Below are 26,179 nucleotides of genomic sequence, written 5' to 3'. Positions count from 1 at the left end.
TCTATTCATCTATGATTTCTGTGACAAATTTCATGCTTGAATAAATTCACCTGTTAGGTTTAGGGTTCAAATAGGTTATGAGGGATTAGCCCCAACTATAGATGGGTAAGTTGTGGTATTCATCTTTAGGATTGTCATTAAGGCCTATTTCAAGATTAGCTACCTAGAACTTGCCCTAAGAGTTGTAGACATAAGCGATAGCTTGCATCTCACCCTGAATCCATTCTAAGTGAGTTAAGATTGCTAGAGTAAGGTGAGAGCTGATCTAGAAAGCTTAGTGAGCACATTCAACCCGTGCATTAACGCTTGACAAAATACAGAGCTAAAGCCCACTTACAAGTAACAAAGTCCCTAATAACTTTGAGAAGCACCACAGGAGAAAAAAAAAAGGAAAATGTGGTGATATAATAAAAATGAGACCTGAGAAACTCGTGTGGAGAGAAAACCAGAAGGGCTTATGTCTACTAATCAAGTCTTAACCTCAGGTTGGTCTTCCTTTTTCTGTATATGTTTTCGTAATCTTATAGAAATATGGTGATATTAGAGTTGTTTACTTGTGGACCAATATACACTTTTGATTTTATTTTATTTATGCAGTGTTACCAAATTTTATAGATTTTCAGAAATAAATATTTTGAGTAAATTTAGCATTGAAAATGATAAAAGACAAAAAGAATATTAACATAAGAGAATAACGGAAAGTCTAGAAGAGATATTGGCATCAATTATCTACAAAAGTAAGATTGATATTTTAGTTATATTGTGCCAGAGATTACTTTCCCTTAATTTTTATATACAATTACTTCTTTTTTTTAGGAGAAGAAATCACTATTTTACCTTCATTTTGGGTCCATAATGGACTGGTAAAAGGTACTAACATCAAATTTTATTATTTTAAATTTACCTCTAATAATTTTCAAAACCTCATATTTCAATGTAGATTCTATATCTTATATATATTTTTAGAAAAAAGTCAAAAAAAAATAATAATTAATTAACTAATAAGTAAAATCTAAATCCATTACAAAATCAAATAATTTTTTTTCTAGCTTTATTATCCATAATTTCTAGAATTGTTTTCCCGTACGTAGTACGGGTCCAAACACTAGTATTATATAATTTATTAGTTAATTAGTCATAAATTACTATAACAAAAATTAGAAATTTGTATTCATATAATTGTGATATATATATATACAGATTGGTGGAAGAATTGTTTATTTGTCTTTTGTAAAATACTATGTTGCCAAAATACAATTTGTATGGACCACTTCGCAGTCAGTCATTTCGTTATTCTTGGATCTCTCTCTTTTTTCTCTCTCTCGTTTCTACGTTCTTTTAATTTTAAATTTTTTTTGCGCCGTCTGGCGGCCTCTGGTATGTTGCAGGCTGCCTCTCTCTTTTTCTCTCCTTTCTTTATTTTTTCATGTCTCTTATCCTCCTCCATCTTTTTAGTTTCGCCGATATACTCTCTGTTGTGGTATATTTCTCTTCTTCGGCGTTAGTGCCCGATGGTGAGGCACGACTATAGATTGGGGCTTGTGACTCTTCCGAGGTTTTTGCTTCGAGATATCGCTCAGATCTGGCCAGATCTGTTTTCAATGGTGGTCGATTGTGCTCCGCTGGTGGTGCTCTGGTCACCGTCGTTTCTTATGATGTCACCTAGTGGTTATTGATGACAAGTGCACTCGTTCTTGGTTGGGGGTTCTCGTCATTTAGATTTCTCTTCAGATCCTTTCTTTTTTCATCAACTGAGATTTTGTTGTACCAGGAGTCAAGTTTGAATCTTAGGCAGTTTTTCTAGAGGTGGTAGTGATTCTCTACTGGCAGATCTTTGTCGGTAGGTGCAGTTTGTCCTTGTGGCTAGAAGGCATCACTGTCAGACTTACGAACTAGGGCTGCATTTTTTTTTGACTAAATCAAAAAGTGGTGGTTTGGTGAAGCGGGTTGTTTGAGAGCTTTTCTATACGAAGAAGGGTGCCTGGGTCAGTCGCTCGTGCGGGTTATTGTGGGCCTAGGTATGTTGTAGTCGACCTTGGACATTTTTAAGTTTTTGTCACAAAGTAGCTCTTAAGGATGAAAATGAAAAAAAATAGCCCTTACGGATGAAAATGACCAAAATAGTCTTTTTATTTTGAAAATTTTAATATTTATTTTCTATTTTTTTTAATTTGAAACCTTATCCTCAAAATCTCACCCCTTAACTCTAAACCATAAGTTTAGATTAGTTAAACATATGGTATAAATGTATTTTTACCGTCAAATAAAACTTTATTTTGCTCATTTTTCTCTTTAAAGATTATTTTTGTGAAAATAAACTAAAAAGTACTATACTAGGGAATTTCACTAAATATAATACATGTCACATTTACAATAAAATCTCATATTACTGACACTTATCAAATTTAAACAACATATGTAACTTCAACCATACCATATGATTTTGTATATACAATAAACTTTCAATCATATACCTTAAACTCTAAACCATAAAATAAACCTTAAATATTTGTGAACATAAACAATAAACCATAAATATAAAACATGTCACATTTACAAGGGAATAACATATTACTGGCACCAATCAAATTTAAATAACATATGTAACTTAAACCATATCATATGATTTTGTATATACGATAAACTTTACAATAATATGATTCGAAATTCTACCATATGATTCGACATAAAAATTAGAAACCAAACCTATATTAGAAGATAACAATCTAGCGAGTTTTGATTAGAATAACCAGATGATTGATTAATACAAATCAATACTAAAAAGGTATTTAATAACAGTTTAGGAGAGCTAACCCTATATTAGTCATGTCAGCAAGATTAGATATGCTAATTTTGAGCCATTGAATCACATTTAACTCATTAGTACATGTCATCTTTGCCAAACACATTTAATAACCAATCAAATTATAACATAGTATGATAACTTAGATTATTGTTTTCTTTTTTCTTTTTGACAAAAGGAAGATTATTGTTTTTTTTAATAGAAAATATTGTTTTCTTTAAGTTATCCTGTAATTTTCCATTGAGGAATTGCTAAAGAAAAAAGTACTTCCTCCTTTTCGAAATATAAGATGTTTAGAAGAATTTTTATGTTCCAATATATAAGATGTTTTTATCTTTATAAATAATTTTAAGTTTATCAAAAACTGTGTAGCCAATCAAACTTAATAGTTCTATTTTGTAATTGGTTGAATAGTTTATAATTTTAATAATATTTTTTAGATAAAAAATAATTTTTTTAATAAGTGTGTATTACCTAAAACATCTTATATTTAGGATCAGAGGGAGTATTGTTTTAGAAAACAACAATGCTTCGAGCATAGATAATAAAATCATTACTCAGTCTTGACTATAATTGTTCTGCAACGAAAAAAGTTGAAAAATGCATAAACCGGTAATGTTTTCTCTCCAAGTATCTCAGGTTCAGCATACAAACCAAACCTCCTCTTACTGTCGCTTTGGTTGGCACTGTGTACCGGCGTAAAAACCTTCACTGTAAGCTATGTTCTTGTACATAACCTGCAGTTTACCAACACAAAACCAACATTGGTACAAACAGTTTACTCTTAACCGACATTAACCATGTATATCTAATGTTTACTCAGTACTTACTGCGAGGTGGGTAAACTCTGAGGTAAGACGTTTTCTCAGTGTTTCTGCTAAAGCCTCCACATTCTCTCCCTTCACCTGTTAATTATGTAACAGGTTTAAGAAAGTATTACGAAATCGGTTTGAAATTTTGAGATTTGTCTTATTACCTCAGACAACAACAGAGCAGATGTTTTGTCCAAAATCTCCTCCACGAACTTGTCAGGGTTTTTAAATACTGATAGACCAGAATTTTGCACGACACTCTTCACATTACCGGTTGACTTGCTCGGTTTGGCTGCATCCGTAGAGAAAAACTGATTTATAAAGGCATTGATATTTGATACATATTCTTTAAACATGAAACATGAGAATATCAGAGTCATACGTGAAGCAACAGGCTTAGTTTTCTCTGCTGACACATTCTTTGGAGGAGCTTGTGCAGAAGGTGTTTTGTTAGGGAGCTCGGGGACAACAACTGAATTAGACGGAACATAAACAGCTAGATCTGGAGGCTGGTCTTTACCAACCACTGGGTTAGCCTGTAACAGTCAAAACCATAGTTTAAAAGATCAAAATCTGAAGAAAGAGAATATGAGACTCAGGTTAAAAAGTTTAGAACATTTGCCTCAAGGTCAACGTATACAGGATCTCTCCCGATGGACTGAAGAAACTTGTCAAGACCCGATGTGCTAAGAGCTGGAAATGATACCGACAAAACGAATCAGTGTCTTAAAGTTAAATCTAAATGAAACCATATAAGAACTTACAGATTGAGACGTCGTTAGACAAAGGGTGGAAGATGAAGCGTGTTTGGTTCTTGAATTTTTGGTCCAACAAGAGCGATACATCTCTTAAACAAAGAAAGTTTTCAAAAAGAATGTCAGTCAAAGGATTTAACACATCTATGAGCCAATGTCAAGGAAAACGATACCTTGCTGATTCATTTACAACTGCAAAAGGAGTAACACATCCAAGAGACACCTTTAAGAAAAAACCAAAGCATCAAAAATGGTAATCCGGTTCAGATAAACTATTTATGTCATTTGTCAAGAACAGAGTAGCAGTGGAAGAGACAATGAAGAATACCTGCAATAGCTCAGCAAGTGCTTCCTCAGGAGCCATTCTTATACCACCTTTTCCCAGACCGAGTCTCTGAGATAAAACTGTTGGGATTAGAAGTCACAGGAAACACCCATTAACATCCTTAAAACTGAAACGTCCACAAACAAGAAAGAATGAAAAATAAAACATGGGTTACCTTTTATGTCGACTTTGGTATCTACCATGGCTGAGATGATGTAATATCGATGTTTCTTGTCCTGCAAAAACAAAACATATGAGCCATTTACAATGAGTTTATTCTAAAGGTAACTATAACAGTATACAAATGATGATTACCTTGAAGAAGAGATTCTTACTTAATGCACCCTCGCTACTGCTTACATACTTAGCCTGAAGATTTAGAGGAGGAGGAAACATATCCATGGATTAGCATTCCTATATTATGTGCAGCACATGTTTATTAAATCAATGTAACCTGTTCTTCAACAGTTAGAACGGGAGGATGCTCATACTTGGAATAATCAATCTCAAGTTCCTGAAAGATTCCACAAGATTTACAATAGATGATTAGAAACTCCTCAGTTATTAACCCATTGATGCTCAGAACTTGTTTTTCAATGGAGATGAATCAAATCTAAACCTAATCAGGTATAAAAAAGAAGAACTTTTATACATTCCATTCGCATCTATAAATTTAATCTAATTGTCCCATTGGTTTGTAATAAAGCAACGAGAAATTGAAACTGAAGACGAAAAACCTGAAGTTGGGAAAGCAGCTGATCTTTAGAGAAACCCATTAGGTCGTTGTCAAAGAATTTCGAAGTGTGGCAGAGCAAGGAGCTGAAGATGAAAAAGTAGAAAAGAGGAGGAAGTAGGTTTCGTATTATTTCTTATTGGATCGTTAGACTTTTAAATTGGGCTTCTATATCCATTCACCAGCAAAGCCTGAGAGTCTTTAGCAATTAGCAATGAGCAGATTAGGGAGAATTACACTACTATCTAAACTATTAACAAATAGAAAATATCACTTAGTGTTCCTCAATATTTACAAGAGAATACCACTGGTATTAACTATGCACATTAACTTTTATTTAGAAAAAGCTTTCACGTATGACAAAACGATCGGGCCCATTAACCTTTGTTTGATCCAAATGTCGTGAATTTGTAAATCTCTGACCATAAAATCTGTAACCATAAAATGGAATTATCTTTGTATCACTATAATCCAAATATCTGCATAAAAAAAATTAAATACATTAGTAAACTGAGATTGTTAAATCAATTTTTATAGAATCTAATTGAACTAACATTACAAACCAGAACTATACATAACTTTAGTAATGAAATTGTAGATAACATCACTAAACCGAATTATATGTATTACATGAATATTAGATACAATTTTAAAACCATTCGGTTTAGCTAATATATTAATTGTGAATAAATAGTATCCTAAATTAATATTAATTTATTCTTTTCAAACATAAAATCAATGACTGTAGATTTTATAATGATTTAGTTGGACATAGCACTAAAACAAGATATCAACTGAATCGGAAATATCAATTAAAGTATCAAATCTAACCGTAAAATCTTTGCCAAATATTCCTAACATTTAGTATATTCATATTCTACCCAACTTGCAAATCAAGCTTTTAATTAATTTAGTTTGAAAGTTATTTACGACAACATCTCACCTAAAGAGCTATATATACTCTTCACACTACATTGACGACTACATTCACATTAATATCAGAAACAAAAAAAAACACAATGTCGACCAATGCAAGTTTCAGATCTTAATGGCGATCTCAAGCTCAAGTCATTATTTTTGATAATTTGTTTTGGTCAATGCAGGTTTCAGATCTACACAACCGATACATGCGTAGGGTTTTGGTGAAATGATTTCTATTTTTTATCCACATTTTTCATTTTCATTGTCAAACATTTTATTGCTTTTGTTTAAATCATACAGTTTCATAAGTTTTATTATTTTAAACGTTTTTAGTTTCATGTTTTAGTTGTTCACAACACCTGATCTCATCCAACCGAATCAAAGCGCTTTCATCCAGGGTCGCTTACTCCTAGAAAATGTTCTACTTGCTACTGAGATTGTGAAAAACTATCACAAGGACTCCATATCTCCTCGAGCAGCCCTCAAAATTGATATCACTAAGGCTTTTTGATACAGTTCGTTGGGATTTTCCTTCTCAACATTCTAAAGGCGATGAGGTTTCCAGAGATTTTTATAAATTGGATAAAGGGATGTATCTCCACTGTGGCTTTCTCGGTGAATGTAAATGGAGAGCTTGAGGTATTTTTCACTAGTTCTCGTGGGCTGAGACGAGGTTGTTCTCTCTCACCAATTCTCTTTGTCATTATCATCAATGTGTTGACGCACCGGTTGAATAAAGCAGCGAGATTGGGTAGATTTGGATAACATCCAAATTGTCAAGAGGTTGAGTTAACTCACTTAAGCGTTGCCGATGATTTATTTATCTTCACTGATGGATCAGAGCGGTCTTTAGCGGGTACAGTTGAGGTACTCAAGGAGTTCGAGAGCGAATCAGGACTAGCCATCAATATGAGCAAGTCTGCTCTTTTTAAGGCTGGGACTACTTCGAATGATCTAGTAGAACGGGCTACTCTCTGGGGTATTCCTTTGGAAACTCTGCCAATTCGTTATTTGGGTTTACCTTTGACTACCAAAACTATGACACGACTGGAGTATGAGCCGCTTATTGATAAGATACGTTCTCGCTTCTTATCTTGGACGAGTAAGAATCTTTCCTACGCAGGAAGACTCCAGCTCATAATGTCAGTGATCACTAGTACTGCAAACTTTTGGTGCTCTGCTTTTAAACTTCCTGCTGGCTGTTTGGATCGAATAGAACAAATGTGCTCCGCGTTTTTGTAGTCTGGTTCTCCAACATTACCTCAAAAGCTAAAGTTGCTTGGTCTGATCTATGTGTGCCTAAAAAGGAAGGAGGATTGGGTATCCGGAAACTGAGAGATACATCAATGGTTTTCTCACTAAAGCTTATTTGGATGATTCTTTCAAGGAAAAATTCCCTTTGGGTATCTTGGGTTTATCAGTACCTCATCAGGGGATCTTCTTTTTGGGATATCCCACCAAAAACATCATGTGGCTCTTGGATGTGGAAAAAGCTTTTGAAGCTGAGGGATGTTGCGGCTACTTTCTTCAAGATTGACTTAAAGGATGGAGCTAGCACTTACTTCTGGACTGATATATGGTGTGATTTCCAACCATTCATACATGTTTCAGGAGAAGTGGGTACCCAAATGTTGGAAATTGGCCGGACAGCTAAAGTAGCTGATGCTACAGATGCTCAGGGTTGGAAGCTTCGGAGGTGTCGTGGTCGAGTTATGCAAGATATCATCGATAAAATTAAATGTGTTCCCCCTCCTAGACCAGAGGCGGGCTGAGATCGTCCTCTATGGAAGCAAAGTCAGGGACAATATGAAGAGAAGTTTTTATCGAAAGCTACTTGGGAGCAGCTTCGATCAACTCACGCTGTGGTGGAGTGGTTTAGCATTGTTTGGTTCCCTCAAGCACTTCCTCGTCAGGCGTTCATCACTTGGCTAGCTTGCAGGAATAGACTGGATACGGTCGATAGAATGAGACAGTGGGGTCAAACGCAGATTTGTCTATTGTGTGGAGAGCCGGATGAGACTCGAGATCATCTCTTTTTTGCCTGCCCTTTCACCTATACCGTTTGGACAACATTGATGAATCCGTTCCTGTTAGGTCGCATAAATCCCGACTGGACTAGGACAGTTTCAAGTATTTGGAGTAACAGACTTTCTATGTTGGATGCACAGCTAGTAAAGATGGCTTTCCAAGCCTCAATTTATTGGAGCTGGCGTGAAAGAAACGGACGTCGTCATCTTCATCCCCCACACACTGCGATGTACATAGCTCGGACTGTTCATCGAGTAATTCAGAACCGGTTTATTGCTCTTCAGTTTGGGAATGGAGATGGGGCTACTAATGAGGGATTGAGCAGATGGAATACTAAGACAGTGCTGCTTTAACATCAGTGCTTCAGCATCAGCGTAACACCAGGAGGATCAGAGCTTATGTTTCTGTCATGTTTCTTATGTTTCTTTTCCCAAACAAAAGCAAAGCATTCTTGTGCTCGAAAATCTTTTCATTGTTCTTATTTCTTTTGATCCCCTAGTTTAGGATCATGAGATTGTATAAACTTTTTTTGTTGTTATAAAGTTAACATTTCAGCAGAAAAAAAAATGGTAAACATGAAAGTTTCCCAAAATTTTATTTACAAAAGTCATCATATTAAGACCATTTCATCAATTACTTAATATCACATATTTGATTATTTAACTTTTTTTTTTTACAGCAAGACATTCATAGACTCATATTGACTGATTATTTAACTTAACTAATTAAATATATAATATTTCTAGTTAAATAAATAATTCATAAATATACTAATGATAAATTAATTTTAACTTTAACTTTAAATTTATTTTTAGTTTTTAAAAAATCCATTGAGAAAAAAAGTCTAAAAGCTAATTAAATGTTTTGAATATTTTTATAAAATAATGCATTAACTGGTTTTTTTAAGAGAAATTTCCTAGGATAGACCTAAATTTTTTTTGTCACAAATATAGATCTTATAAATAAAAATGACTAAAATAGACTTAAATGTTTTATCAAAAGAAGTAAATATACACTTATACCCCTAGGGTTAATTAATCTAGACATTAGGGTTTAGAGTTAAGCGGTGGAGTTTAGGGTTTAGGGTTTAAGGCTTAGGGTTCAGGATTTAGAGTTTATGGTTTAGAGTTGAGAAGTGGGGTTTTGGGGATAGGATTTCAAATTTTAAGAAATAAAAAAATTTAAAATTTTTAAAACAAAAAGTGCTATTTTGGTCATTTGAGGTCTATTTTTGAGACAAAAACTTAAAAAGTCTGTTTGAGAGAATTGCTCTTTTTTTAATTGGTAATAATTTATTATTATAAATTATTATAATTTTATTATAAAATTTTAAGCTATTTATAAATTTATAATTATAATCTATATTAATTAAATAAAAGTACTATAATAATTAAATATAAAAGAATTTATAAATATAATCTATATTAATTAAATTTTATTTTAAAATTTTATTTAATTTAATAAATAAATAAAATATTATCCGCTGTTAAGACGGGTAAATTAATAAAATATGTAATATTTTATACAAAAATAAAATTATTAACATGTTTTAAACTTTTATATCGACAAATAAATATAAATCTCTCTCTTTCATATTCTTTGATGAATTTTCAAATTTATTGATCTATGTGCGTCATTCATTTACAAAGAATTTTCGAAACTAAAGAATAGGAGACCAGAATACTTCTTTCTTTTTTAAGATTGTCCAGAGTAGAACCTCTTTCAATATGATAAGGAGGCTCACCTTACCTACTGGAGAGGTAATTACTGATCTTCATCAGATAAAGGTAACGGCTGCTACTCATTTCGAAAGTTTTCTCAAGCAGAGTCCGGTAAGCGATACAATGGGGGTTCCTCCGAACCTGTCTGAGCTCTTGGATTTCAGATGTCCTGAGCACACCGCTCAGCTCCTTACCCATCCTATATCAGAGGCTGAGATACGAAATGTGTTATTCTCCATGCCGTCTAGTAAGGCTCCAGGTCCTGATGGATTCCCGGCTGAGTTCTATCGAGCATCTTGGGATATTATTAAACAAGACTTTGTCATAGCAGTTCAGTCCTTCTTCATGTATGGGTTTCTGCCTCGAGGTGTTAATGCTACAATACTGACTCTTATACCTAAACATGGGGATGCAAAGGAGATCAAGGACTACAGACCTATCAGTTGCTGCAATATCCTATACAAAGTGATTTCTAAGATCCTCGCAAAAGGCTTAAGGTTTTGCTTCCGGAGTTGATTGAACCGAACCAGTGCGCTTTTGTCAAAGGCCGACTGCTGCTTGAGAATGTTCTACTAGCTACTGAACTGGTCAAAGACTATCACAAGCAATCAATCCAGCCCCGTAGTGTTCTAAAGCTGGATATCTCAAAGGCTTTTGATTCTGTAAACTGGTCTTTTATCATGAATACCCTTAGCACGATGGGCATTCCAGATATGTTCATTCACTGGATTCACACATGTCTCTCCACTGCTGCTTTCTCTGTTTCGGTAAATGGAGAATTGGAAGGCTTCTTCGGTAGTGAACGGGGCCTGCGTCAGGGATGCGCTCTCTCCCCATATCTGTTCGTCATAGCCATCAATGTGTTGTCACGAATGCTCAATAAGGCGTCTCTCTCTCAGCGTATCGGATTCCATCCCTCCTGTAGGAAGGTAAATCTAACACACCTAAGCTTTGCAGATGATCTAATGATTTTCACTGATGGTGCAGCTGCTTCACTGAAGGGTGTGTTTGAGGTCTTATCAGATTTCGCAAGTCTCTCCGGTCTGGTGATCAATCCTTCTAAGTCCTCTATCTTCATGGCTGGCCGCATTAGTCAAGAGTTTAAAGACGAGGTCCACCGCCTAGGCATTCCTACTGAATCTCTTCCTGTGAGATATCTTGGTCTCCCGCTTACCACGAAGACAATGACAAAAGCAGACTATGAGCCTTTGATTGATCAGATTCGCACGCGTATGATGTCATGGTCAAGTCGATCTCTTTCTTATGCGGGACGTTTGCAGCTTGTTCGAACAGTCATTGGAAGTATAACAAACTTCTGGTGCTCTGTGTTTCGGCTTCCACAGAGCTGTCTAAATACCATTGAAGGGATGTGTGCCGCTTTTCTTTGGTCAGGGTCGCCACACACGCACACAAAGGCAAAGGTTGCTTGGGAGGATGTCTGTAGACCTAAGGAGGAAGGAGGATTAGGTATTCGACGTCTTAGAGACACTTCAAGAGTGTTCGCGCTTAGCTTGATCTGGAGATTACTCACGAACTCCGGTTCTCTGTGGGTAGCTTGGACGAAGGCTTATCTGCTGCGTACTCACAGCTTCTGGGACGTTAACGATAAGTATGCAGGATCTTGGATATGGCGTAAACTGTTGAAGCTTAGGGACCAAGCTGCATCTTTTCTCAGGTCCGAGATAGGGAATGGTAAAGCTACCTTATTCTGGCTTGATAATTGGCTTCAGGTTGGCAGGCTTATCAACATCACGGGTGCTTCAGGAACACAGGTCTTGGGTATCTCCCGCTACGCGACGGTCTCAGAAGTGGCCTCTGGGGGACAATGGAACATTCGTCGGTGTCGTGGCTATCACCTACGGGCGATGATAGCCTGCATCAACTCTGTTCCAGCTCCGGCGGAGGACGCGGCTGATGATCGTCGACTATGGCGCCATGGAGATGAGGATTACAAACCAACCTTCTCGAGCAAAGCAACTTGGGAACAGCTTCGGGTCCCAAACCCAAGCCTCCCTTGGTGCAAAGCTGTTTGGTTTCCGCAGAGCATTCCACGGTTTGCTTTTATCACATGGTTGGCTTTTCAGGATAGACTGTCGACGGGAGCGAGAAGCAGAGCTTGGGGTTGCGTGCAACCGTGTCTCCTCTGTGGGGAACCGGACGAAACTCGTGACCACCTGTTCTTCGCATGCCCTTACTCATTTACAGTATGGATCGATCTAGTAGGGTTCCTCTTGGGTTCTCGTATGAATCCTGATTGGAATATCACCGTCGCATCTCTTCTATCTCCTCGCAGGAGGGAGATTGATACATGTCTTCTGAAGCTTGCTCTCCAAGCTAGCATCCATAGTATTTGGCGTGAGAGGAACAGCAGGCGCCATCAAGGTAATCCCCTCAGTGCAGATCAAATGGTTCGGTACATTGACAAGACAATTAGGAACAGGATATCCTCACTGCGAAAGCGGAAGCCGAACTTCTATGGTGACATGATGCAGCGTTGGCTCAGTCGGGCTTCTTCGCCGCCACCATAATCTATTATCCTCCCATTATATGACTTGTGTTTCTTTAACTGAAAGCATAAACCTTAGTGGCCTGTAATTTTTTCTTTTTGTTGTTAATCAATTTAAAATTTCAACAAAAAAAAAGAAACTAAAGAATAGGAAAACTATAAGGAAAGTTTTTCAGTAAATGGCCATGAAAAAATCAAGGTGCAACTTCAAACCATCTTCTCCTAAGCCCTTTTAGCTTATGGTCTCTCCCATACTTGAGCGATGTGATGCGGTTGCGCATGGTTTTGTCAATGGAGCAAGTAAGCTGAGCTGCTGTAAACCAAGGTTTCTGATGTCTTCTACCCTTACGCTCCTTCCAAAGAGTATAAATGGTCATCTGAAAACCATTTTAACCAAGAGAGAGTCCATAGGATGCCGTCGAAAATGTTGAACAGACAACAGTGTATCAGACCAATCAGGATTCATCCTGTGACCAAGGAGACGACCTGTAACATTGTCCCAGACTGTATAGCTAAATGGGCACGCAAAAAAACAGATGATTCCTCGTTTGATCAGGTTCCCCACATAAGTTACAATGTTGTTGAAACACCCGGGCTACTCATTCTGTCTCCCATAGAGAGCATATTTTTAACTGCTAACCAAGTTATGAACCCAAATCTGGGGATTCCCTGAGAGAACCAAACAACCGTACTCGACTGCACTTTCTCTCGCTTGAGTCGAAGTTGTTGGCAAGTTTCTACAGCAGAAATCCCTGAAAGATACTCTCTATTTCATATTAAATGATGTTTTACCTTAATGCTCATATATTAAGAAAACTAGTTTTTATCAGAAGTATTACTAAATTATAATTTAAAACTAATTTATTTAATTTTAAATAGAAATAAGAAAAATGCAATTGGTTACACAGTTTTAATAAAACTTAAGTTATTTAAATTTGTTCAAATATATTATATTGTGAAAGAACAAAACTTTCCTCAAACATCATCTACTTTATTAAAATAATAAAGTCAATAATGTTTTTTAGAAAAACTGCTTGAAACCCTAAATACTAATTCCTAAAAAATCTATACTATTAAAAGAGAATCATCCAAAAAATTTACTTAAAAAAAGTATTCATAATCAATTACCTTAGATTTTTCTAACTATAGAATAATCAACGCTCTTATTTATCGGGGAAGTTTTACTTTTACCTTCATTTTGCTATCACAATTCATGTTTACCTTCATTAAAAGGATACTTTCACAAATACTTTATCCACTAGAGAGACAAAAACCCTTCTAACATTGCTTTATAAATATATAAATATTTATATTAATTTAAATAAATAAATAAATATGAGAAAATTTTACTTTTACACTTTGTTTAGTACCACTATTCAAATGTACACTTAGAAGGAGGACATTTTCAGAAAAAAAACTAAATCATTAATAGGCAAAAGACAAAAATAACCCTCTCACAATTCTAACCTAATTTCCTATCTCTTTCTCTCTTGAGAGAAAGCTTCGACAGAGCGACGGCAATGGCAACGCGACAAGATCGAGCGACGACGATGATATCGAGCGACGATGGCGACAAGATCGAGCGACGGCGATGAGATCGAATGTATCCTCTCTCACAAAGCAGACGAGATCGAGCAACGACGGCGACAAGATCGAGCGACGACAGCGACGAGATCGAGCAAGAATCAACCATTTATAAAGAGTCTATAAACTTTTTATAAAGGGTATGTAAACAATTTGTTTCTTCATGCCTCTATAAAATACCTAAAGTCCCTAAAATCATTCATAAAAATCTATAACCATTTAGAAAGGCTTATAAAACAATTTATAAGAGTGTCACATAATTTATAAGTGTTTACAAGAATATGTAAATAACCAATAAGAGTTAATAAAAGTTTATAAATCTTTTGTAAAGTTTATAAAAGAACAGTTTATAAAATTTGTAAATCATTTATAAAGGTTTATAAATTATTTGTAAGAGTATATAAACCATTTATAAAGGCTTATAAAGAAGTTTATAAAGTCTATAAACCGTTTATAAATGTTTATAAAAGAAATCAGTTAGAAGATCTTTAAATCATTTATAAGTCTATAACCATTTAGAAAGGCTTATAAGACAATTTATAAGGTTTGTAAAAATAAGTTATAAGGTTTATAAAGGTATGTAAATAATTTATAAGGGTTTATAAAACATTTATAAAGTTCATAAAAGTTTTTATAAAGTTTAGAAACCATTTATAATGGCTTATTAATCATTTATAAAGAGTCTATAAACCTTTTATAAAGGGTATGTAAACAATTTGTTTCTTCGTGCCTCTATAAAATCCCTAAATTCCCTAAAATCATTCATAAGAATATATAACCATTTAGAAAGGCTTATAAAAAAATTTATAAGATTTTGTAACATCATTTATAAGTGTTTACAAGAATATGTAAATAATCAATAAAAGTTAATAAGAGTGTATAAATCTTTTGTAAAGTTTATAAAATAAAAGTTTATAAAGTTTGTAAATCATTTATATAGTTTGTAAATCATTTATAAATGTTTATAAATTATTTGTAAGAGTATATAAACCATTTATAAGGTTTATAAGGGTATATAAATAATTTATAAGGGTTTATAAAACATTTATTAAGTTCAAAAAAGTTTTTATAAAGTTTAGAAGCCATTTATAACGACTTATTAATCATTTCTTAAGAGTCTATAAACCTTTTATAAAGGGTATGTAAACAATTTATTTCTTCATGCCTCAAGAATATTACTACTTTCAGGAATAGGCAAATTTGTGTACTAGAAACTTCATCTCGAGGTTCTATCATATTTGGTTCAATCAGTGGTGACTTTGTGTTTCTATCTGCCACATAAAATCATGAAGCTAATAAGATTGTACAATTATTTTATAAGTTTATATAAATGCAAACACTGTAATAAAATCTCAGACATGAAATGAATAAGTTCTGACTATTATTTTATAGGTCCTTGAAAGTATTAAATTGTAATAAACAGCTCAAAGATTTTTCTACTTCCAGCAATGAGGAAGTCTTGAGTACTAGAAACACCATTTCATGTATGTATTTTGACATAATTAATTGTGATCTATGCCTTTTCATTTGCAACATAAAAACATAAACTCAATAATCTTATACAATAATATTGGAGTCCTTATGAAAATGTAAAAGGAGTTTCAAAATATCTCAAGGGCATTACTATAGACAACCTTGTTTCGCACAATCAAAGAGAGTGTGTACATATATTTTTGCAATACAAAAACATGAAACTAGTGACTGTGTCAAAGTAAATAACAAAGCCTTATAACTAAAACATGACTAAAGAGTTAACCACAGAAATTGTTACACAAAAATGAAGAAGTCCTCCACTTTCTTTATGTTTATAGCTGATCTCAAGGCAAAAGTGAACATATGTTTCATCGCGTTGCTTCCTCCTGGCATATCTGGTGAAAGAGCCATGTCCTTCAACAAGAGATATATTGCCTCAACCTTCTTTGTAGTCTGTACATAGACCATGCTTGTGATCAAAATCAAACAAAGTCATTTCAAGGTTTAGTTTTATAAATACTACCACTTACCTTAACTCTTGTGGATGGAGAAGGGAATGTGAGAAGCACCAAGATCTCAAATGAAGGAAGTGGAATCAGTGGAATATGAGACAAGGGAACCTGCAAGAAGAGATGAGATGATCGGAGAGAATCAAATCAAAGACTAAGACTATTTTTGTTTTAATTCAAAAATCAAAGCAAAGCTGGGGTTCACATCGATGAGAGTGGAGAAATTAGGAGACTCGTTGAACATCTCCAACCGTGGCAACGATACTCCGGAGAGTGCCTTTGCAAAGTAATCATTATACCTCGATAACAGCTCATCCTCACGCCAACACTCTCTGTATTGATAAAAATAACAACAAACAAACAAACATGAAGATGGCCGAATTCGCCTGGGGATCCCCGAGTTCACTGTAGATCACTGAATTCACCGGAGATCGTCGAGTTCGCCGGAGATCGTCGAGTTCGCCGGAGATCGCCGAGTTGACAGAGATTTGGAGGAGAAATAGAACTAGGTTAAATTAATGAAATGAGGGGTACAATGGTATTTTTGCTATTTAAATTTTAATGGTAAAAGTTGTTATGGTGTTGGGGTCAAAATCGGTCACGACGGAATCAATGTCTGAAAGTCCGTAAAAATCGGCATGAACGTTTTTAAGAAAAGTAATCTTCGTAAAGAAATCTTTACGAAGAGCCTTGCGGTAAAATTTTGTTCAAATCTCAATCGAACCACTAAACACAAGCTGTCCCAAGGCAACGGAAACGTATCTAAGCCAGCCACGGATAGGTTTGAATGTGACGATCAGAACACAGACAAACCAAGCTCAGTTACTACGCAACTACCGCACACTGCCCGGTCAATGCGAAGCGACCAAGCTCGAACCGAGCTCGGTCGCTACGCAGCGACCGAGCCCGAGCAAAGCTCGGTCACTACGTAGCGACGGAGTGTCCTTCCCGCTCGGTTGCTTGACCGAGTGTTGGGGTTGAAAACGGTTACGACAAAGTTAACGTCCAAATCTCCGCAAAATACAAGTATGTCTTTCCGCAAAAAATCGTGCTCGGATTAAAAGAGCGTCACAACGTACGTTCTCGAGATAAAACTTTTTGGACCAAACATAAGTTGTCGGAAACGTACCCAAACCAGATACGGATAAGTTCGAGTATGACGATCAGAACACGGATGGACCAAGCTCAGTCACTATGCGACTACCGCACATGCACACTATCCGGCGCTACGTAGCGACCGATCTCGAGCCAAATTCGGTCGCTACGTAGCGACCGAGCTTGAGCCAAAATCGGTCGCTACGTAGCGACCGAGCGTGCGTTCCGTTTGGTCGCTGCGTAGCGACCGAGCTCTTCCGACACGTCCATACTACACAAGTCCATGCATTCTTGTCTACCCTTCGATGCTATCTCCCGAAAACCGTAGCGAACCCATTTCATGTTTTCCGCCATTCGAAGTCATCGATAAAACTTTGTGGAAAAACCGCGGAAAGTTCTTTCTTTATCGAAAGAAACCGTAATAAACGCTTCGAGTCAAAAGACAGCCCAAAGGGACCTAAGACATGACTCGAGGCCTAACTTACGATTTCTTAACCAATAGCCCGTAAGCTGCGTGACGGTTCACGCTTGGTTCGCAAGGAAGGATAAATCTCAAGTTTCCGCGGATAAATACAAAATTTTGAAGATAATTACGAAGATCGGAAAAAATGGAATATCTCCATTTTTATGCTATGACGGCTTAAGGGCAGAAGAGGAAAAACGTAAACCGACCTAGGAGCAATTATATAAGGAGTCCTAGGCGAGAGGCATGGAGGGAGACTTTTTTAAGAGAAAACATAGCACTTAGAGCGATTTAGGCATATTTCCGTTTTTGTTATTCGAGCTGCGACTCAATTAGGTTATTACCGTCTTAGGGTTTTAGAACTAGGAATCTCGCCGACAGCTCTCGTAGCCCAGGCTCTTACCTTGTTGTAACGCTCAAACGCGAATTCAGAATAAGATCTACTTTGCTCTCTCTTTTCGATTTCTTACTTTTCTCGTCTTTATTTCGTGTTCTGATTGCTTGGCGTGTGGTATTAACAGATCTCTGGGACCTCTGGGAAATTAGGGTTTTCCTAGTTTCATAATTTAAACGGAAATCAACAGTGCGAATTTCGGTTCCCACATATGGTATAAGTGAAATTTGGTACAAGAAAAATGGTATTTTAGACAAATTCCCAAAAAAAAAAATTTAGACAAATCCCAAAAAAAAAAAAAGAATTTTCATATTTACCACTTTCTTGGTTTCATTTTCATGTTTACCACCATTAAAGAGATATTTTCAAAAACATCTTCTTCATTAAGATGCAAAGATTTTTATACACTTGTTCTATATATATATATAATAAATAATTATTTAAATAAATAATTTTTTTTAATGTTTTTCGAATTATACTTTTTCAAATTTGAACTTTTATAATTTTTTCTGAACTTTTTTTTGAAATTTTTATTTTTGAAATTTAGTTTTTTTGGAAAATTGTAAATTATTTTTGAAACTATTTTTTTTTAATTTTTTAAGTATTTATTTATATTTATTAGAATCCTAAATTTCACATTTCAAAAACTCTACCATACCCCTTAATTCTAAACCCTAAGACTTTGAATAGTCCTTGGATATGTTGAGAATGCGTCCATCCATTGCTCTTGTTTGGCCTTCCGATTAGCAGGGGTGAACAAGTAATTGTTCTATTGATTGATTATGTTTTAAGAAAGATATGAGAAACAGTAGACTTAGGGTTTTGTATTCAGATAATCAGGATTATAGAGATATAGACTACTAAGCATATATGGATATTCTAGAACACAAACAAATAAGGATTGTCGATCAACTTCAGTATATTTAGACTATCTATCGCTGGATCTAGGACCTCAGCTGTTGCTTGTTGGTCATGAGAAAATGTCGATGGATTCCAACAACGGGGTGTTGATCGATATACCTTTCAGCTTGTCGATCGATGCAACAAATGAGTTGTTGATCGACGTTCCTTCCAGGGAGCGTTACGCACGAGTTTGACGTGTTCACTAGGTTAAACTAAATAAGTTTCCGCTTGTGTCTAGCAATCCTAGCACAACCTAAACTATTTCAGGCAAAGAAAAAAAAACTTCCGAATGTACCCTAATGTCTATAGGCAAAGTCCTACTTAACTATTCTAGAATACATGCATTAAGAACAGTTTAGTTGATTAATATCCTAACACTTAGCAATTCTATATTTTGGGCTAATCCTTTATGAATATCTGAACCCTAAATCTAACAAGGTGAATTACTCAGACATGGCTAAGCAATTCACAACAACAAGATAAACAAACTGCATAAAATAGAATAGAGTAAAGAAACTGGAGTTCCAATCACAAATCTCTGAAGGAGTTTTTGGATCTTCTCTCCAAACCTAAAACTCTAAGTATTTTTCTGTATGAAAAGTAGAAAGTATGAAAGCGTGTCTTGCCTGGAACAATGGCAGAGCACATAAATATTAGGTTAATACTCGTCAGGGGTAATCTGGTAATTTTTGTGGGACTTGGGCTTTAAGTCGGTTGGAACCCAATCTGGCTTCCGCGCGCTTCGCCTTCGATCGACACCACAAGGTGTGTGTCTATCGGTTGTTGCCTTCACCCATCGATCGATTGTCGTGGTCGATGGTCAACTTCGGGCCTTTGTCATTTTCTCTCCAAAATGCACCAAAATCACCACTTTCCTCCAAATCATTCCAAAACCTGAAAACATACTAAAAAACTTCAAAACAACTATAATATATTTAAAAACACCTATATACCATGGCTAAAAATGGGTAAAATCTATGGTATATCAACACCCCAGACTTACTCTTTTGCTTATCCTCAAGCAAAAACAATGAGCAGTCTCTCTGAAAGGTGTTTTTGAAACAGCAGGGACTCACATAATTTAAGAACTTACTATCATCACCTCAATAGTGTTGCAACCACATCAAATAAATCTTAACTTAGAAGTACACTCTATGCAATATCCTAGTTTAGCAACCAATTTCATTCATCCAATAACTTAACTAATAATGTCGGACTAACCCTCTACTGACCTCATTTAGAGCATGTAAATAAAAAGGTGTAGGCTTTACCTTGGGAGTATCGATCACTGAACACATGTAATCAACTCAAGCAAGTATCTGGACCTACAGTTAACCCTCTTTGATTTCCTTTCTCTCTTCTCTGAACACATGTAGGCGAATAGTGGGGTCATCGATAATGTATCTACCCCTCGCTTCCAAAAAATGTGTGATCAATCCTTTGAATTAGAATAAAGGGGTCATAGGTAATGTAACTATCCCTCTGCATCTCAGGAAATCATCTCAATCTTTTATAAATATATATGGATGCCAAAGAGAGGTGGAAGGAAAATCAGTGACACTAAGTCTAATACCTTCCAGACTTGCAGGAGGATTCTGATCCAATGTATACCAAGCCCCAAGACAAGCAAGTTAAGCTCAATTAGGTTGGAGGTCAGCTTTGGTTTTTCCAAACTTTCTCAGCAAGTGTGAATAACTGGAAAGCTGATCCACTTTAGCATCTATAGTACATTCTGCAGTCAATAAATCTAAAAATGGTGATAAAGAATGGTTAGATGAGTAAGAAAAATTGTAGAAGTTCATTGTTCCTTTATTGACTCAATAAAACTTTATGAAAACATTTTAAAAGCTCATAGGTAAATAATATTAGTAAACCTCCCCAAAACTTAAATTACACTGTCTCCTGTGTATATCTAGTCGAAGTTTGGTTAGGATAAAAAAATCATAAGTACTGAATGTAAAAAGGAGAACAATATACCTGATCGCTGATGCTGATGTCGATCAACACGGGAATGTGTCTATCGATTGATGTCGACTTGGTCTTATCGGTCGATGACAAGTAACCTCTCCTTGGTTCCCTTTTTTGGGTTTTCTGGTTTTTCTATTTTTTTAGACATGCAATAAAGTAAAAACAATAATAAATAACATGTAACTAATAAAACTATAAGAAATTACCTAATAGTGGATTGCCTCTCACTCAGCGCTTTGTTATAGTCATTTAGCTTGACTTTGGAGGTTGTTTTTGGCTAGTAATGATCAAAGTGACCACTTGGTTGTATGCAAGTGTCCACTTCATCTCTGCTCATTTGGAACCAAGTGCCAATGAAGCTTCTTATGGCCTCATCTCCTCTGGTCCATTGATTATTCAATCTTTCTCTAACAACCTCACTTGCATGCATCCTATGCTGAAGATTCTCAATGCTGCGCTGTTGCATTCCAAGTCTTACATATGTTGTTTCTGACATGTCCTTCAGCTCCTGATAGACATCTTCTTTCAGGAATAGGCAAATTTGTGTACTAGAAACTTCATCTCGAGGTTCTATCATATTTGGTTCAATCAGTGGTGACTTTGTGTTTCTATCTGCCACATAAAATCATGAAGCTAATAAGATTGTACAATTATTTTATAAGTTTATATAAATGCAAACACTGTAATAAAATCTCAGACATGAAATGAATAAGTTCTGACTATTATTTTATAGGTCCTTGAAAGTATTAAATTGTAATAAACAGCTCAAAGATTTTTCTACTTCCAGCAATGAGGAAGTCTTGAGTACTAGAAATACCATTTCATGTATGTATTTTGACATAATTAATTGTGATCTATGCCTTTTCATTTGCAACATAAAAACATAAACTCAATAATCTTATACAATAATATTGGAGTCCTTATGAAAATGTAAAAGGAGTTTCAAAATATCTCAAGGGCATTACTATAGACAACCTTGTTTCGCACAATCAAAGAGAGTGTGTACATATATTTTTGCAATACAAAAACATGAAACTAGTGACTGTGTCAAAGTAAATAACAAAGCCTTATAACTAAAACATGACTAAAGAGTTAACCACAGAAATTGTTACACAAAAATGAAGAAGTCCTCCACTTTCTTTATGTTTATAGCTGATCTCAAGGCAAAAGTGAACATATGTTTCATCGCGTTGCTTCCTCCTGGCATATCTGGTGAAAGAGCCATGTCCTTCAACAAGAGATATATTGCCTCAACCTTCTTTGTAGTCTGTACATAGACCATGCTTGTGATCAAAATCAAACAAAGTCACTACAAGAAAACAGCGGCATACTGAGGGAAAAAATCGTCGGTATGTCGTCGGGAAAACGCTATTCCGACGACATACCGACGAAAAAAGTCCTCGGAAATAACTCCTCGGAAATTCATATTTCCTCGGAAATCCCTCGGAAATTTTCGACGGAATTCCGAGGAAATGAATTTCCGAGGAAATTCCGAGGACCACAAGTTCGTCGGAAAGTCCTCGGAATATTCCGAGGAAGATGTCGTCGGAATATCCCGAGGGATACACTTCCTCGGAATATTTCCAAAATTAAAAAAAAAAATTATAAATTTATTTTTTTAAATTGAAATTCGAAAATATAAAATTAAAATTGAAATAGAAAACATATTTAAAATACAAAAAATAATAAAATAGTTTTTATAAATAAAAAAAATGTTTTATAAATACAAAATTAGTTTTAATAAATATAAATATTTTTATAAATATGAAATCATCTTTTTATAAATACAGAATAGTTTTTATAAATACAAAAAATAATAAAATAGTGTTTATAAATCAAAAAAATGTTTTATAAATACAAAATTAGTTTTAATAAATATAAATATTTTTATAGATATGAAATCATCTTTTTATAAATACAAAATAGTTTTTATAAATACATAAAATAATAAAATAGTGTTTATAAATAAAAAAAATGTTTTATAAATACAAAATTAGTTTTATAAATATAAATATTTTTATAGATATGAAATCATCTTTTTATAAATACAAAATAGTTTTTATAAATACAAAAACTAATAAAATAGTGTTTATAAATCAAAAAAATGTTTTATAAATACAAAATTAGTTTTAATAAATATAAATATTTTTATAGATATGAAATCATCTTTTTATAAATACAAAATAGTTTTTATAAATACATAAAATAATAAAATAGTGTTTATAAATAAAAAAAATGTTTTATAAATACAAAATTAGTTTTATAAATATAAATATTTTTATAGATATGAAATCATCTTTTATAAATACAAAATAGTTTTTATAAATACAAAAACTAATAAAATAGTGTTTATAAATCAAAAAAATGTTTTATAAATACAAAATTAGTTTTAATAAATATAAATATTTTTATAAATATGAATCATCTTTTATAAATCCAAAAATCGAATTTATATACAAAAAACGTTTTGTATATTTAAAATTAGTTTTTATAAATACAAAAAATAATAAAATAGTGTTTATAAATCAAAAAAATGTTCTATAAATACAAAATACAAAAAATGCTTTATAAATACAAAATTAGTTTTATAAATATAAATAATTATAGATATGAAATCATATTTTTATAAATACAAAATAGTTTTTATAAATACAAAAACTAATAAAATAGTGTTTATAAATAAAAAAATGTTTTATAAATACAAAATTAGTTTTAATAAATATAAATATTTTTATAAATATGAAATCATCTTTTATAAATCCAAAAATTGAATTTATATACAAAAAACGTTTTGTAAAATCCAAAATCGATTTTATAAATACAAAAATAATAAAAAATATATAAAAAAGTTCTAAATCAATTCAACACAAAAAATTATCCAACCAAATCACAATTCTAAACCTATTACACAACCAAATCACAATCCTAACCAATCACCCTAACAAAAATCTAACAAAAAACTTCTAAAATCATCAAATCTACTTAAAAACCTAACAAATAGAACCTAAGAGAGTGGGATAGGGTTCTTACATGATTTGTGTAGGAATAGAGAGGATTCGCCGGAGAGATCGTCGCGAGAGAAGGGGGAAATCGCCGGAAAAAGAGAGAGATCGCCGGAGGAAGAAGAGAGAAATGGGGGAAGAAGAAGTGTTTCGTGTCTATAAAACCTAGGGTCCGACGGAAACTATCCGTCGGAATTTCCTCGATATTTTCAATTTCAATTTTCGCGAAATATTTGGCGGCTTGTTTGCCCGGTTAAATGAAAATATTCCGAGGAAATTCCGACGGCCACTTAAATATCCATCGGAATTTCCTCGGAATATTCCGAGGAAATTCCGAGGAAAACATGTTTGGGGTTTCAAAACATCAAATTTTTTTGCCCTATATCATTTCTTATACAAATGCAATGCATACCATTGAGGAATCTTTGTATAGATGATCATAAACCATGAAATAACAAAATTTCAAAACGAATTGTAAGTATTCCCTTTACCGTTCATTAAAGTGTATAAGTGTTTCTCTTATGTTGTGGGGATTTCGTTCATACAATCGGAAAAGTGTTTATTATAGGGTAAGAAACAAATTTTTGACTTCATAATCAGTCTAAGACACTTAATAAGGGTTATATAAGTGTTATTCAAACCGCAAAACGTTGTTTTCGGTTTAAAAACCCTACTTCCTCGGAATTTCCTCAGAATATTCCGAGGAAATTTCGAGGAAAAACAAGTGTTCCTCGGAATTTCCTCGGAATATACACATGTTTGGGGTTTCAAAACATCAAATTTTTTTGCTCTATATCATTTCTTATACAAATGCAATGCATACCATTGAGGAATCTTTGTATAGATGATCATAAACCATGAAATAACAAAACTTCAAAACGAATTGTAAGTATTCCCTTTACCGTTCATTAAAGTGTATAAGTGTTTCTCTTATGTTGTGGGGATTTCGTTCATACAATCGGAAAAGTGTTTATTATAGGGTAAGAAACAAACTTTTGACTTCATAATCAGTCTAAGACACTTAATAAGGGTTATATAAGTGTTATTCAAACCGCAAAACGTTGTTTTCGGTTTAAAAACCCTACTTCCTCGGAATTTCCTCGGAATATTCCGAGGAAATTCCGAGGAACACATGTTTGGGGTTTCAAAACATCAAATTTTTTTGCTCTATATCATTTCTTATACAAATGCAATGCATACCATTGAGGAATCTTTGTATAGATGATCATAAACCATGAAATAACAAAACTTCAAAAACGAATTGTAAGTATTTCCTTTACCGTTCATTAAAGTGTATAAGTGTTTCTCTTATGTTGTGGGGATTTCGTTCATACAATCGGAAAAATGTTTATTATAGGGTAAGAAACAAATTTTTGACTTCATAATCAGTCTAAGACACTTAATAAGGGTTATATAAGTGTTATTCAAACCGCAAAACGTTGTTTTCGGTTTAAAAACCCTACTTCCTCGGAATTTCCTCAGAATATTCCGAGGAAATTCCGAGGAAAAACAAGTGTTCCTCGGAATTTCCTCGGAATATTCCGAGGAAATTCCGAGGAACACATGTTTGGGGTTTCAAAACATCAAATTGTTTTGCCCTATATCATTTCTTATACAAATGCAATGCATACCATTGAGGAATCTTTGTATAGATGATCATAAACCATGAAATAACAAAATTTCAAAACGAATTGTAAGTATTCCCTTTACCGTTCATTAAAGTGTATAAGTGTTTCTCTTATGTTATGGGGATTTCGTTCATATAATCGGAAAAGTGTTTATCATAGGGTAAGAAACAAATTTTTGACTTCATAATCAGTCTAAGACACTTAATAAAGGTTATATAAGTGTTATTCAAACCGCAAAACGTTATTTTCGGTTTATAAACCCTACTTCCTCGGAAAAGTCTCGGACTATTCCGAGGAAATACCTAAATCCTATTATCCCTCGGAATTTCCTCGGAATTTTTAAAATCCCCCAAAGGCTCTGTAGCGGCTATAATATATCCTCGGATATTCGTCGGTGTTTTCCGAGGAATATTATTTCCTCGGTATTTCATCGGTATATTCCGAGGAAATGCCGAGGAAACCGAAATTTTGGTTTTCCTCGGAATTTCCTCGGAATTTCCTCGGAAATTCGTCGGAATATTCCGAGGATCTCATTTTCCGTCAGAATGTCCATCAG

General features: G+C 34.3%; 1 protein-coding gene and 1 long non-coding RNA gene across 2 annotated transcripts; one reads left to right on the top strand and one right to left on the bottom strand.

Moving 5' to 3' along the window:
• Window positions 1-3,271: 3,271 nt before the first annotated feature.
• LOC103849418 (prolyl-tRNA synthetase associated domain-containing protein 1) lies at window positions 3,272-5,573 on the bottom strand. Its single transcript, XM_009126183.3, has 12 exons — window positions 5,433-5,573; window positions 5,150-5,209; window positions 5,011-5,064; window positions 4,871-4,931; window positions 4,699-4,775; window positions 4,544-4,593; window positions 4,380-4,462; window positions 4,238-4,308; window positions 3,998-4,151; window positions 3,780-3,907; window positions 3,634-3,708; window positions 3,272-3,540 (listed from the first exon to the last, which is right to left on the bottom strand). The coding sequence occupies exons 1-12, from the start codon at window positions 5,469-5,471 to the stop codon at window positions 3,469-3,471; spliced, it is 924 nt and encodes a 307-aa protein (XP_009124431.1). The 5' UTR covers window positions 5,472-5,573; the 3' UTR covers window positions 3,272-3,468.
• Window positions 5,574-24,752: 19,179 nt separating this feature from the next.
• LOC117129174 lies at window positions 24,753-25,848 on the top strand. The gene is made up of 3 exons (XR_004452791.1): window positions 24,753-25,129; window positions 25,510-25,771; window positions 25,834-25,848. It is a non-coding gene; the product is annotated as an uncharacterized LOC117129174 (long non-coding RNA).
• Window positions 25,849-26,179: the final 331 nt, after the last annotated feature.

This window comes from Brassica rapa, chromosome A10 (genome assembly GCF_000309985.2).
Source record: "Brassica rapa cultivar Chiifu-401-42 chromosome A10, CAAS_Brap_v3.01, whole genome shotgun sequence".
Taxonomy (NCBI): domain Eukaryota; kingdom Viridiplantae; phylum Streptophyta; class Magnoliopsida; order Brassicales; family Brassicaceae; genus Brassica; species Brassica rapa.
The sequence above is the reverse complement of the archived record's forward strand: the minus strand, read 5'-3'. Positions and strand labels throughout refer to the sequence as shown.

Bases quoted from the DNA above. Each gene is read 5' to 3' on its own strand.
- LOC103849418 (XM_009126183.3), bottom strand. From the start codon at position 5,471: ATGGGTTTCTCTAAAGATCAGCTGCTTTCCCAACTTCAG. The intron at 5,210-5,432 runs GTTTTTCGTCTT...GGAATCTTTCAG, and splicing joins AGCTGCTTTCCCAACTTCAG to GAACTTGAGATTGATTATTC. The intron at 4,309-4,379 runs GTAAGTTCTTAT...TATCATTTCCAG, and splicing joins GTCTAACGACGTCTCAATCT to CTCTTAGCACATCGGGTCTT.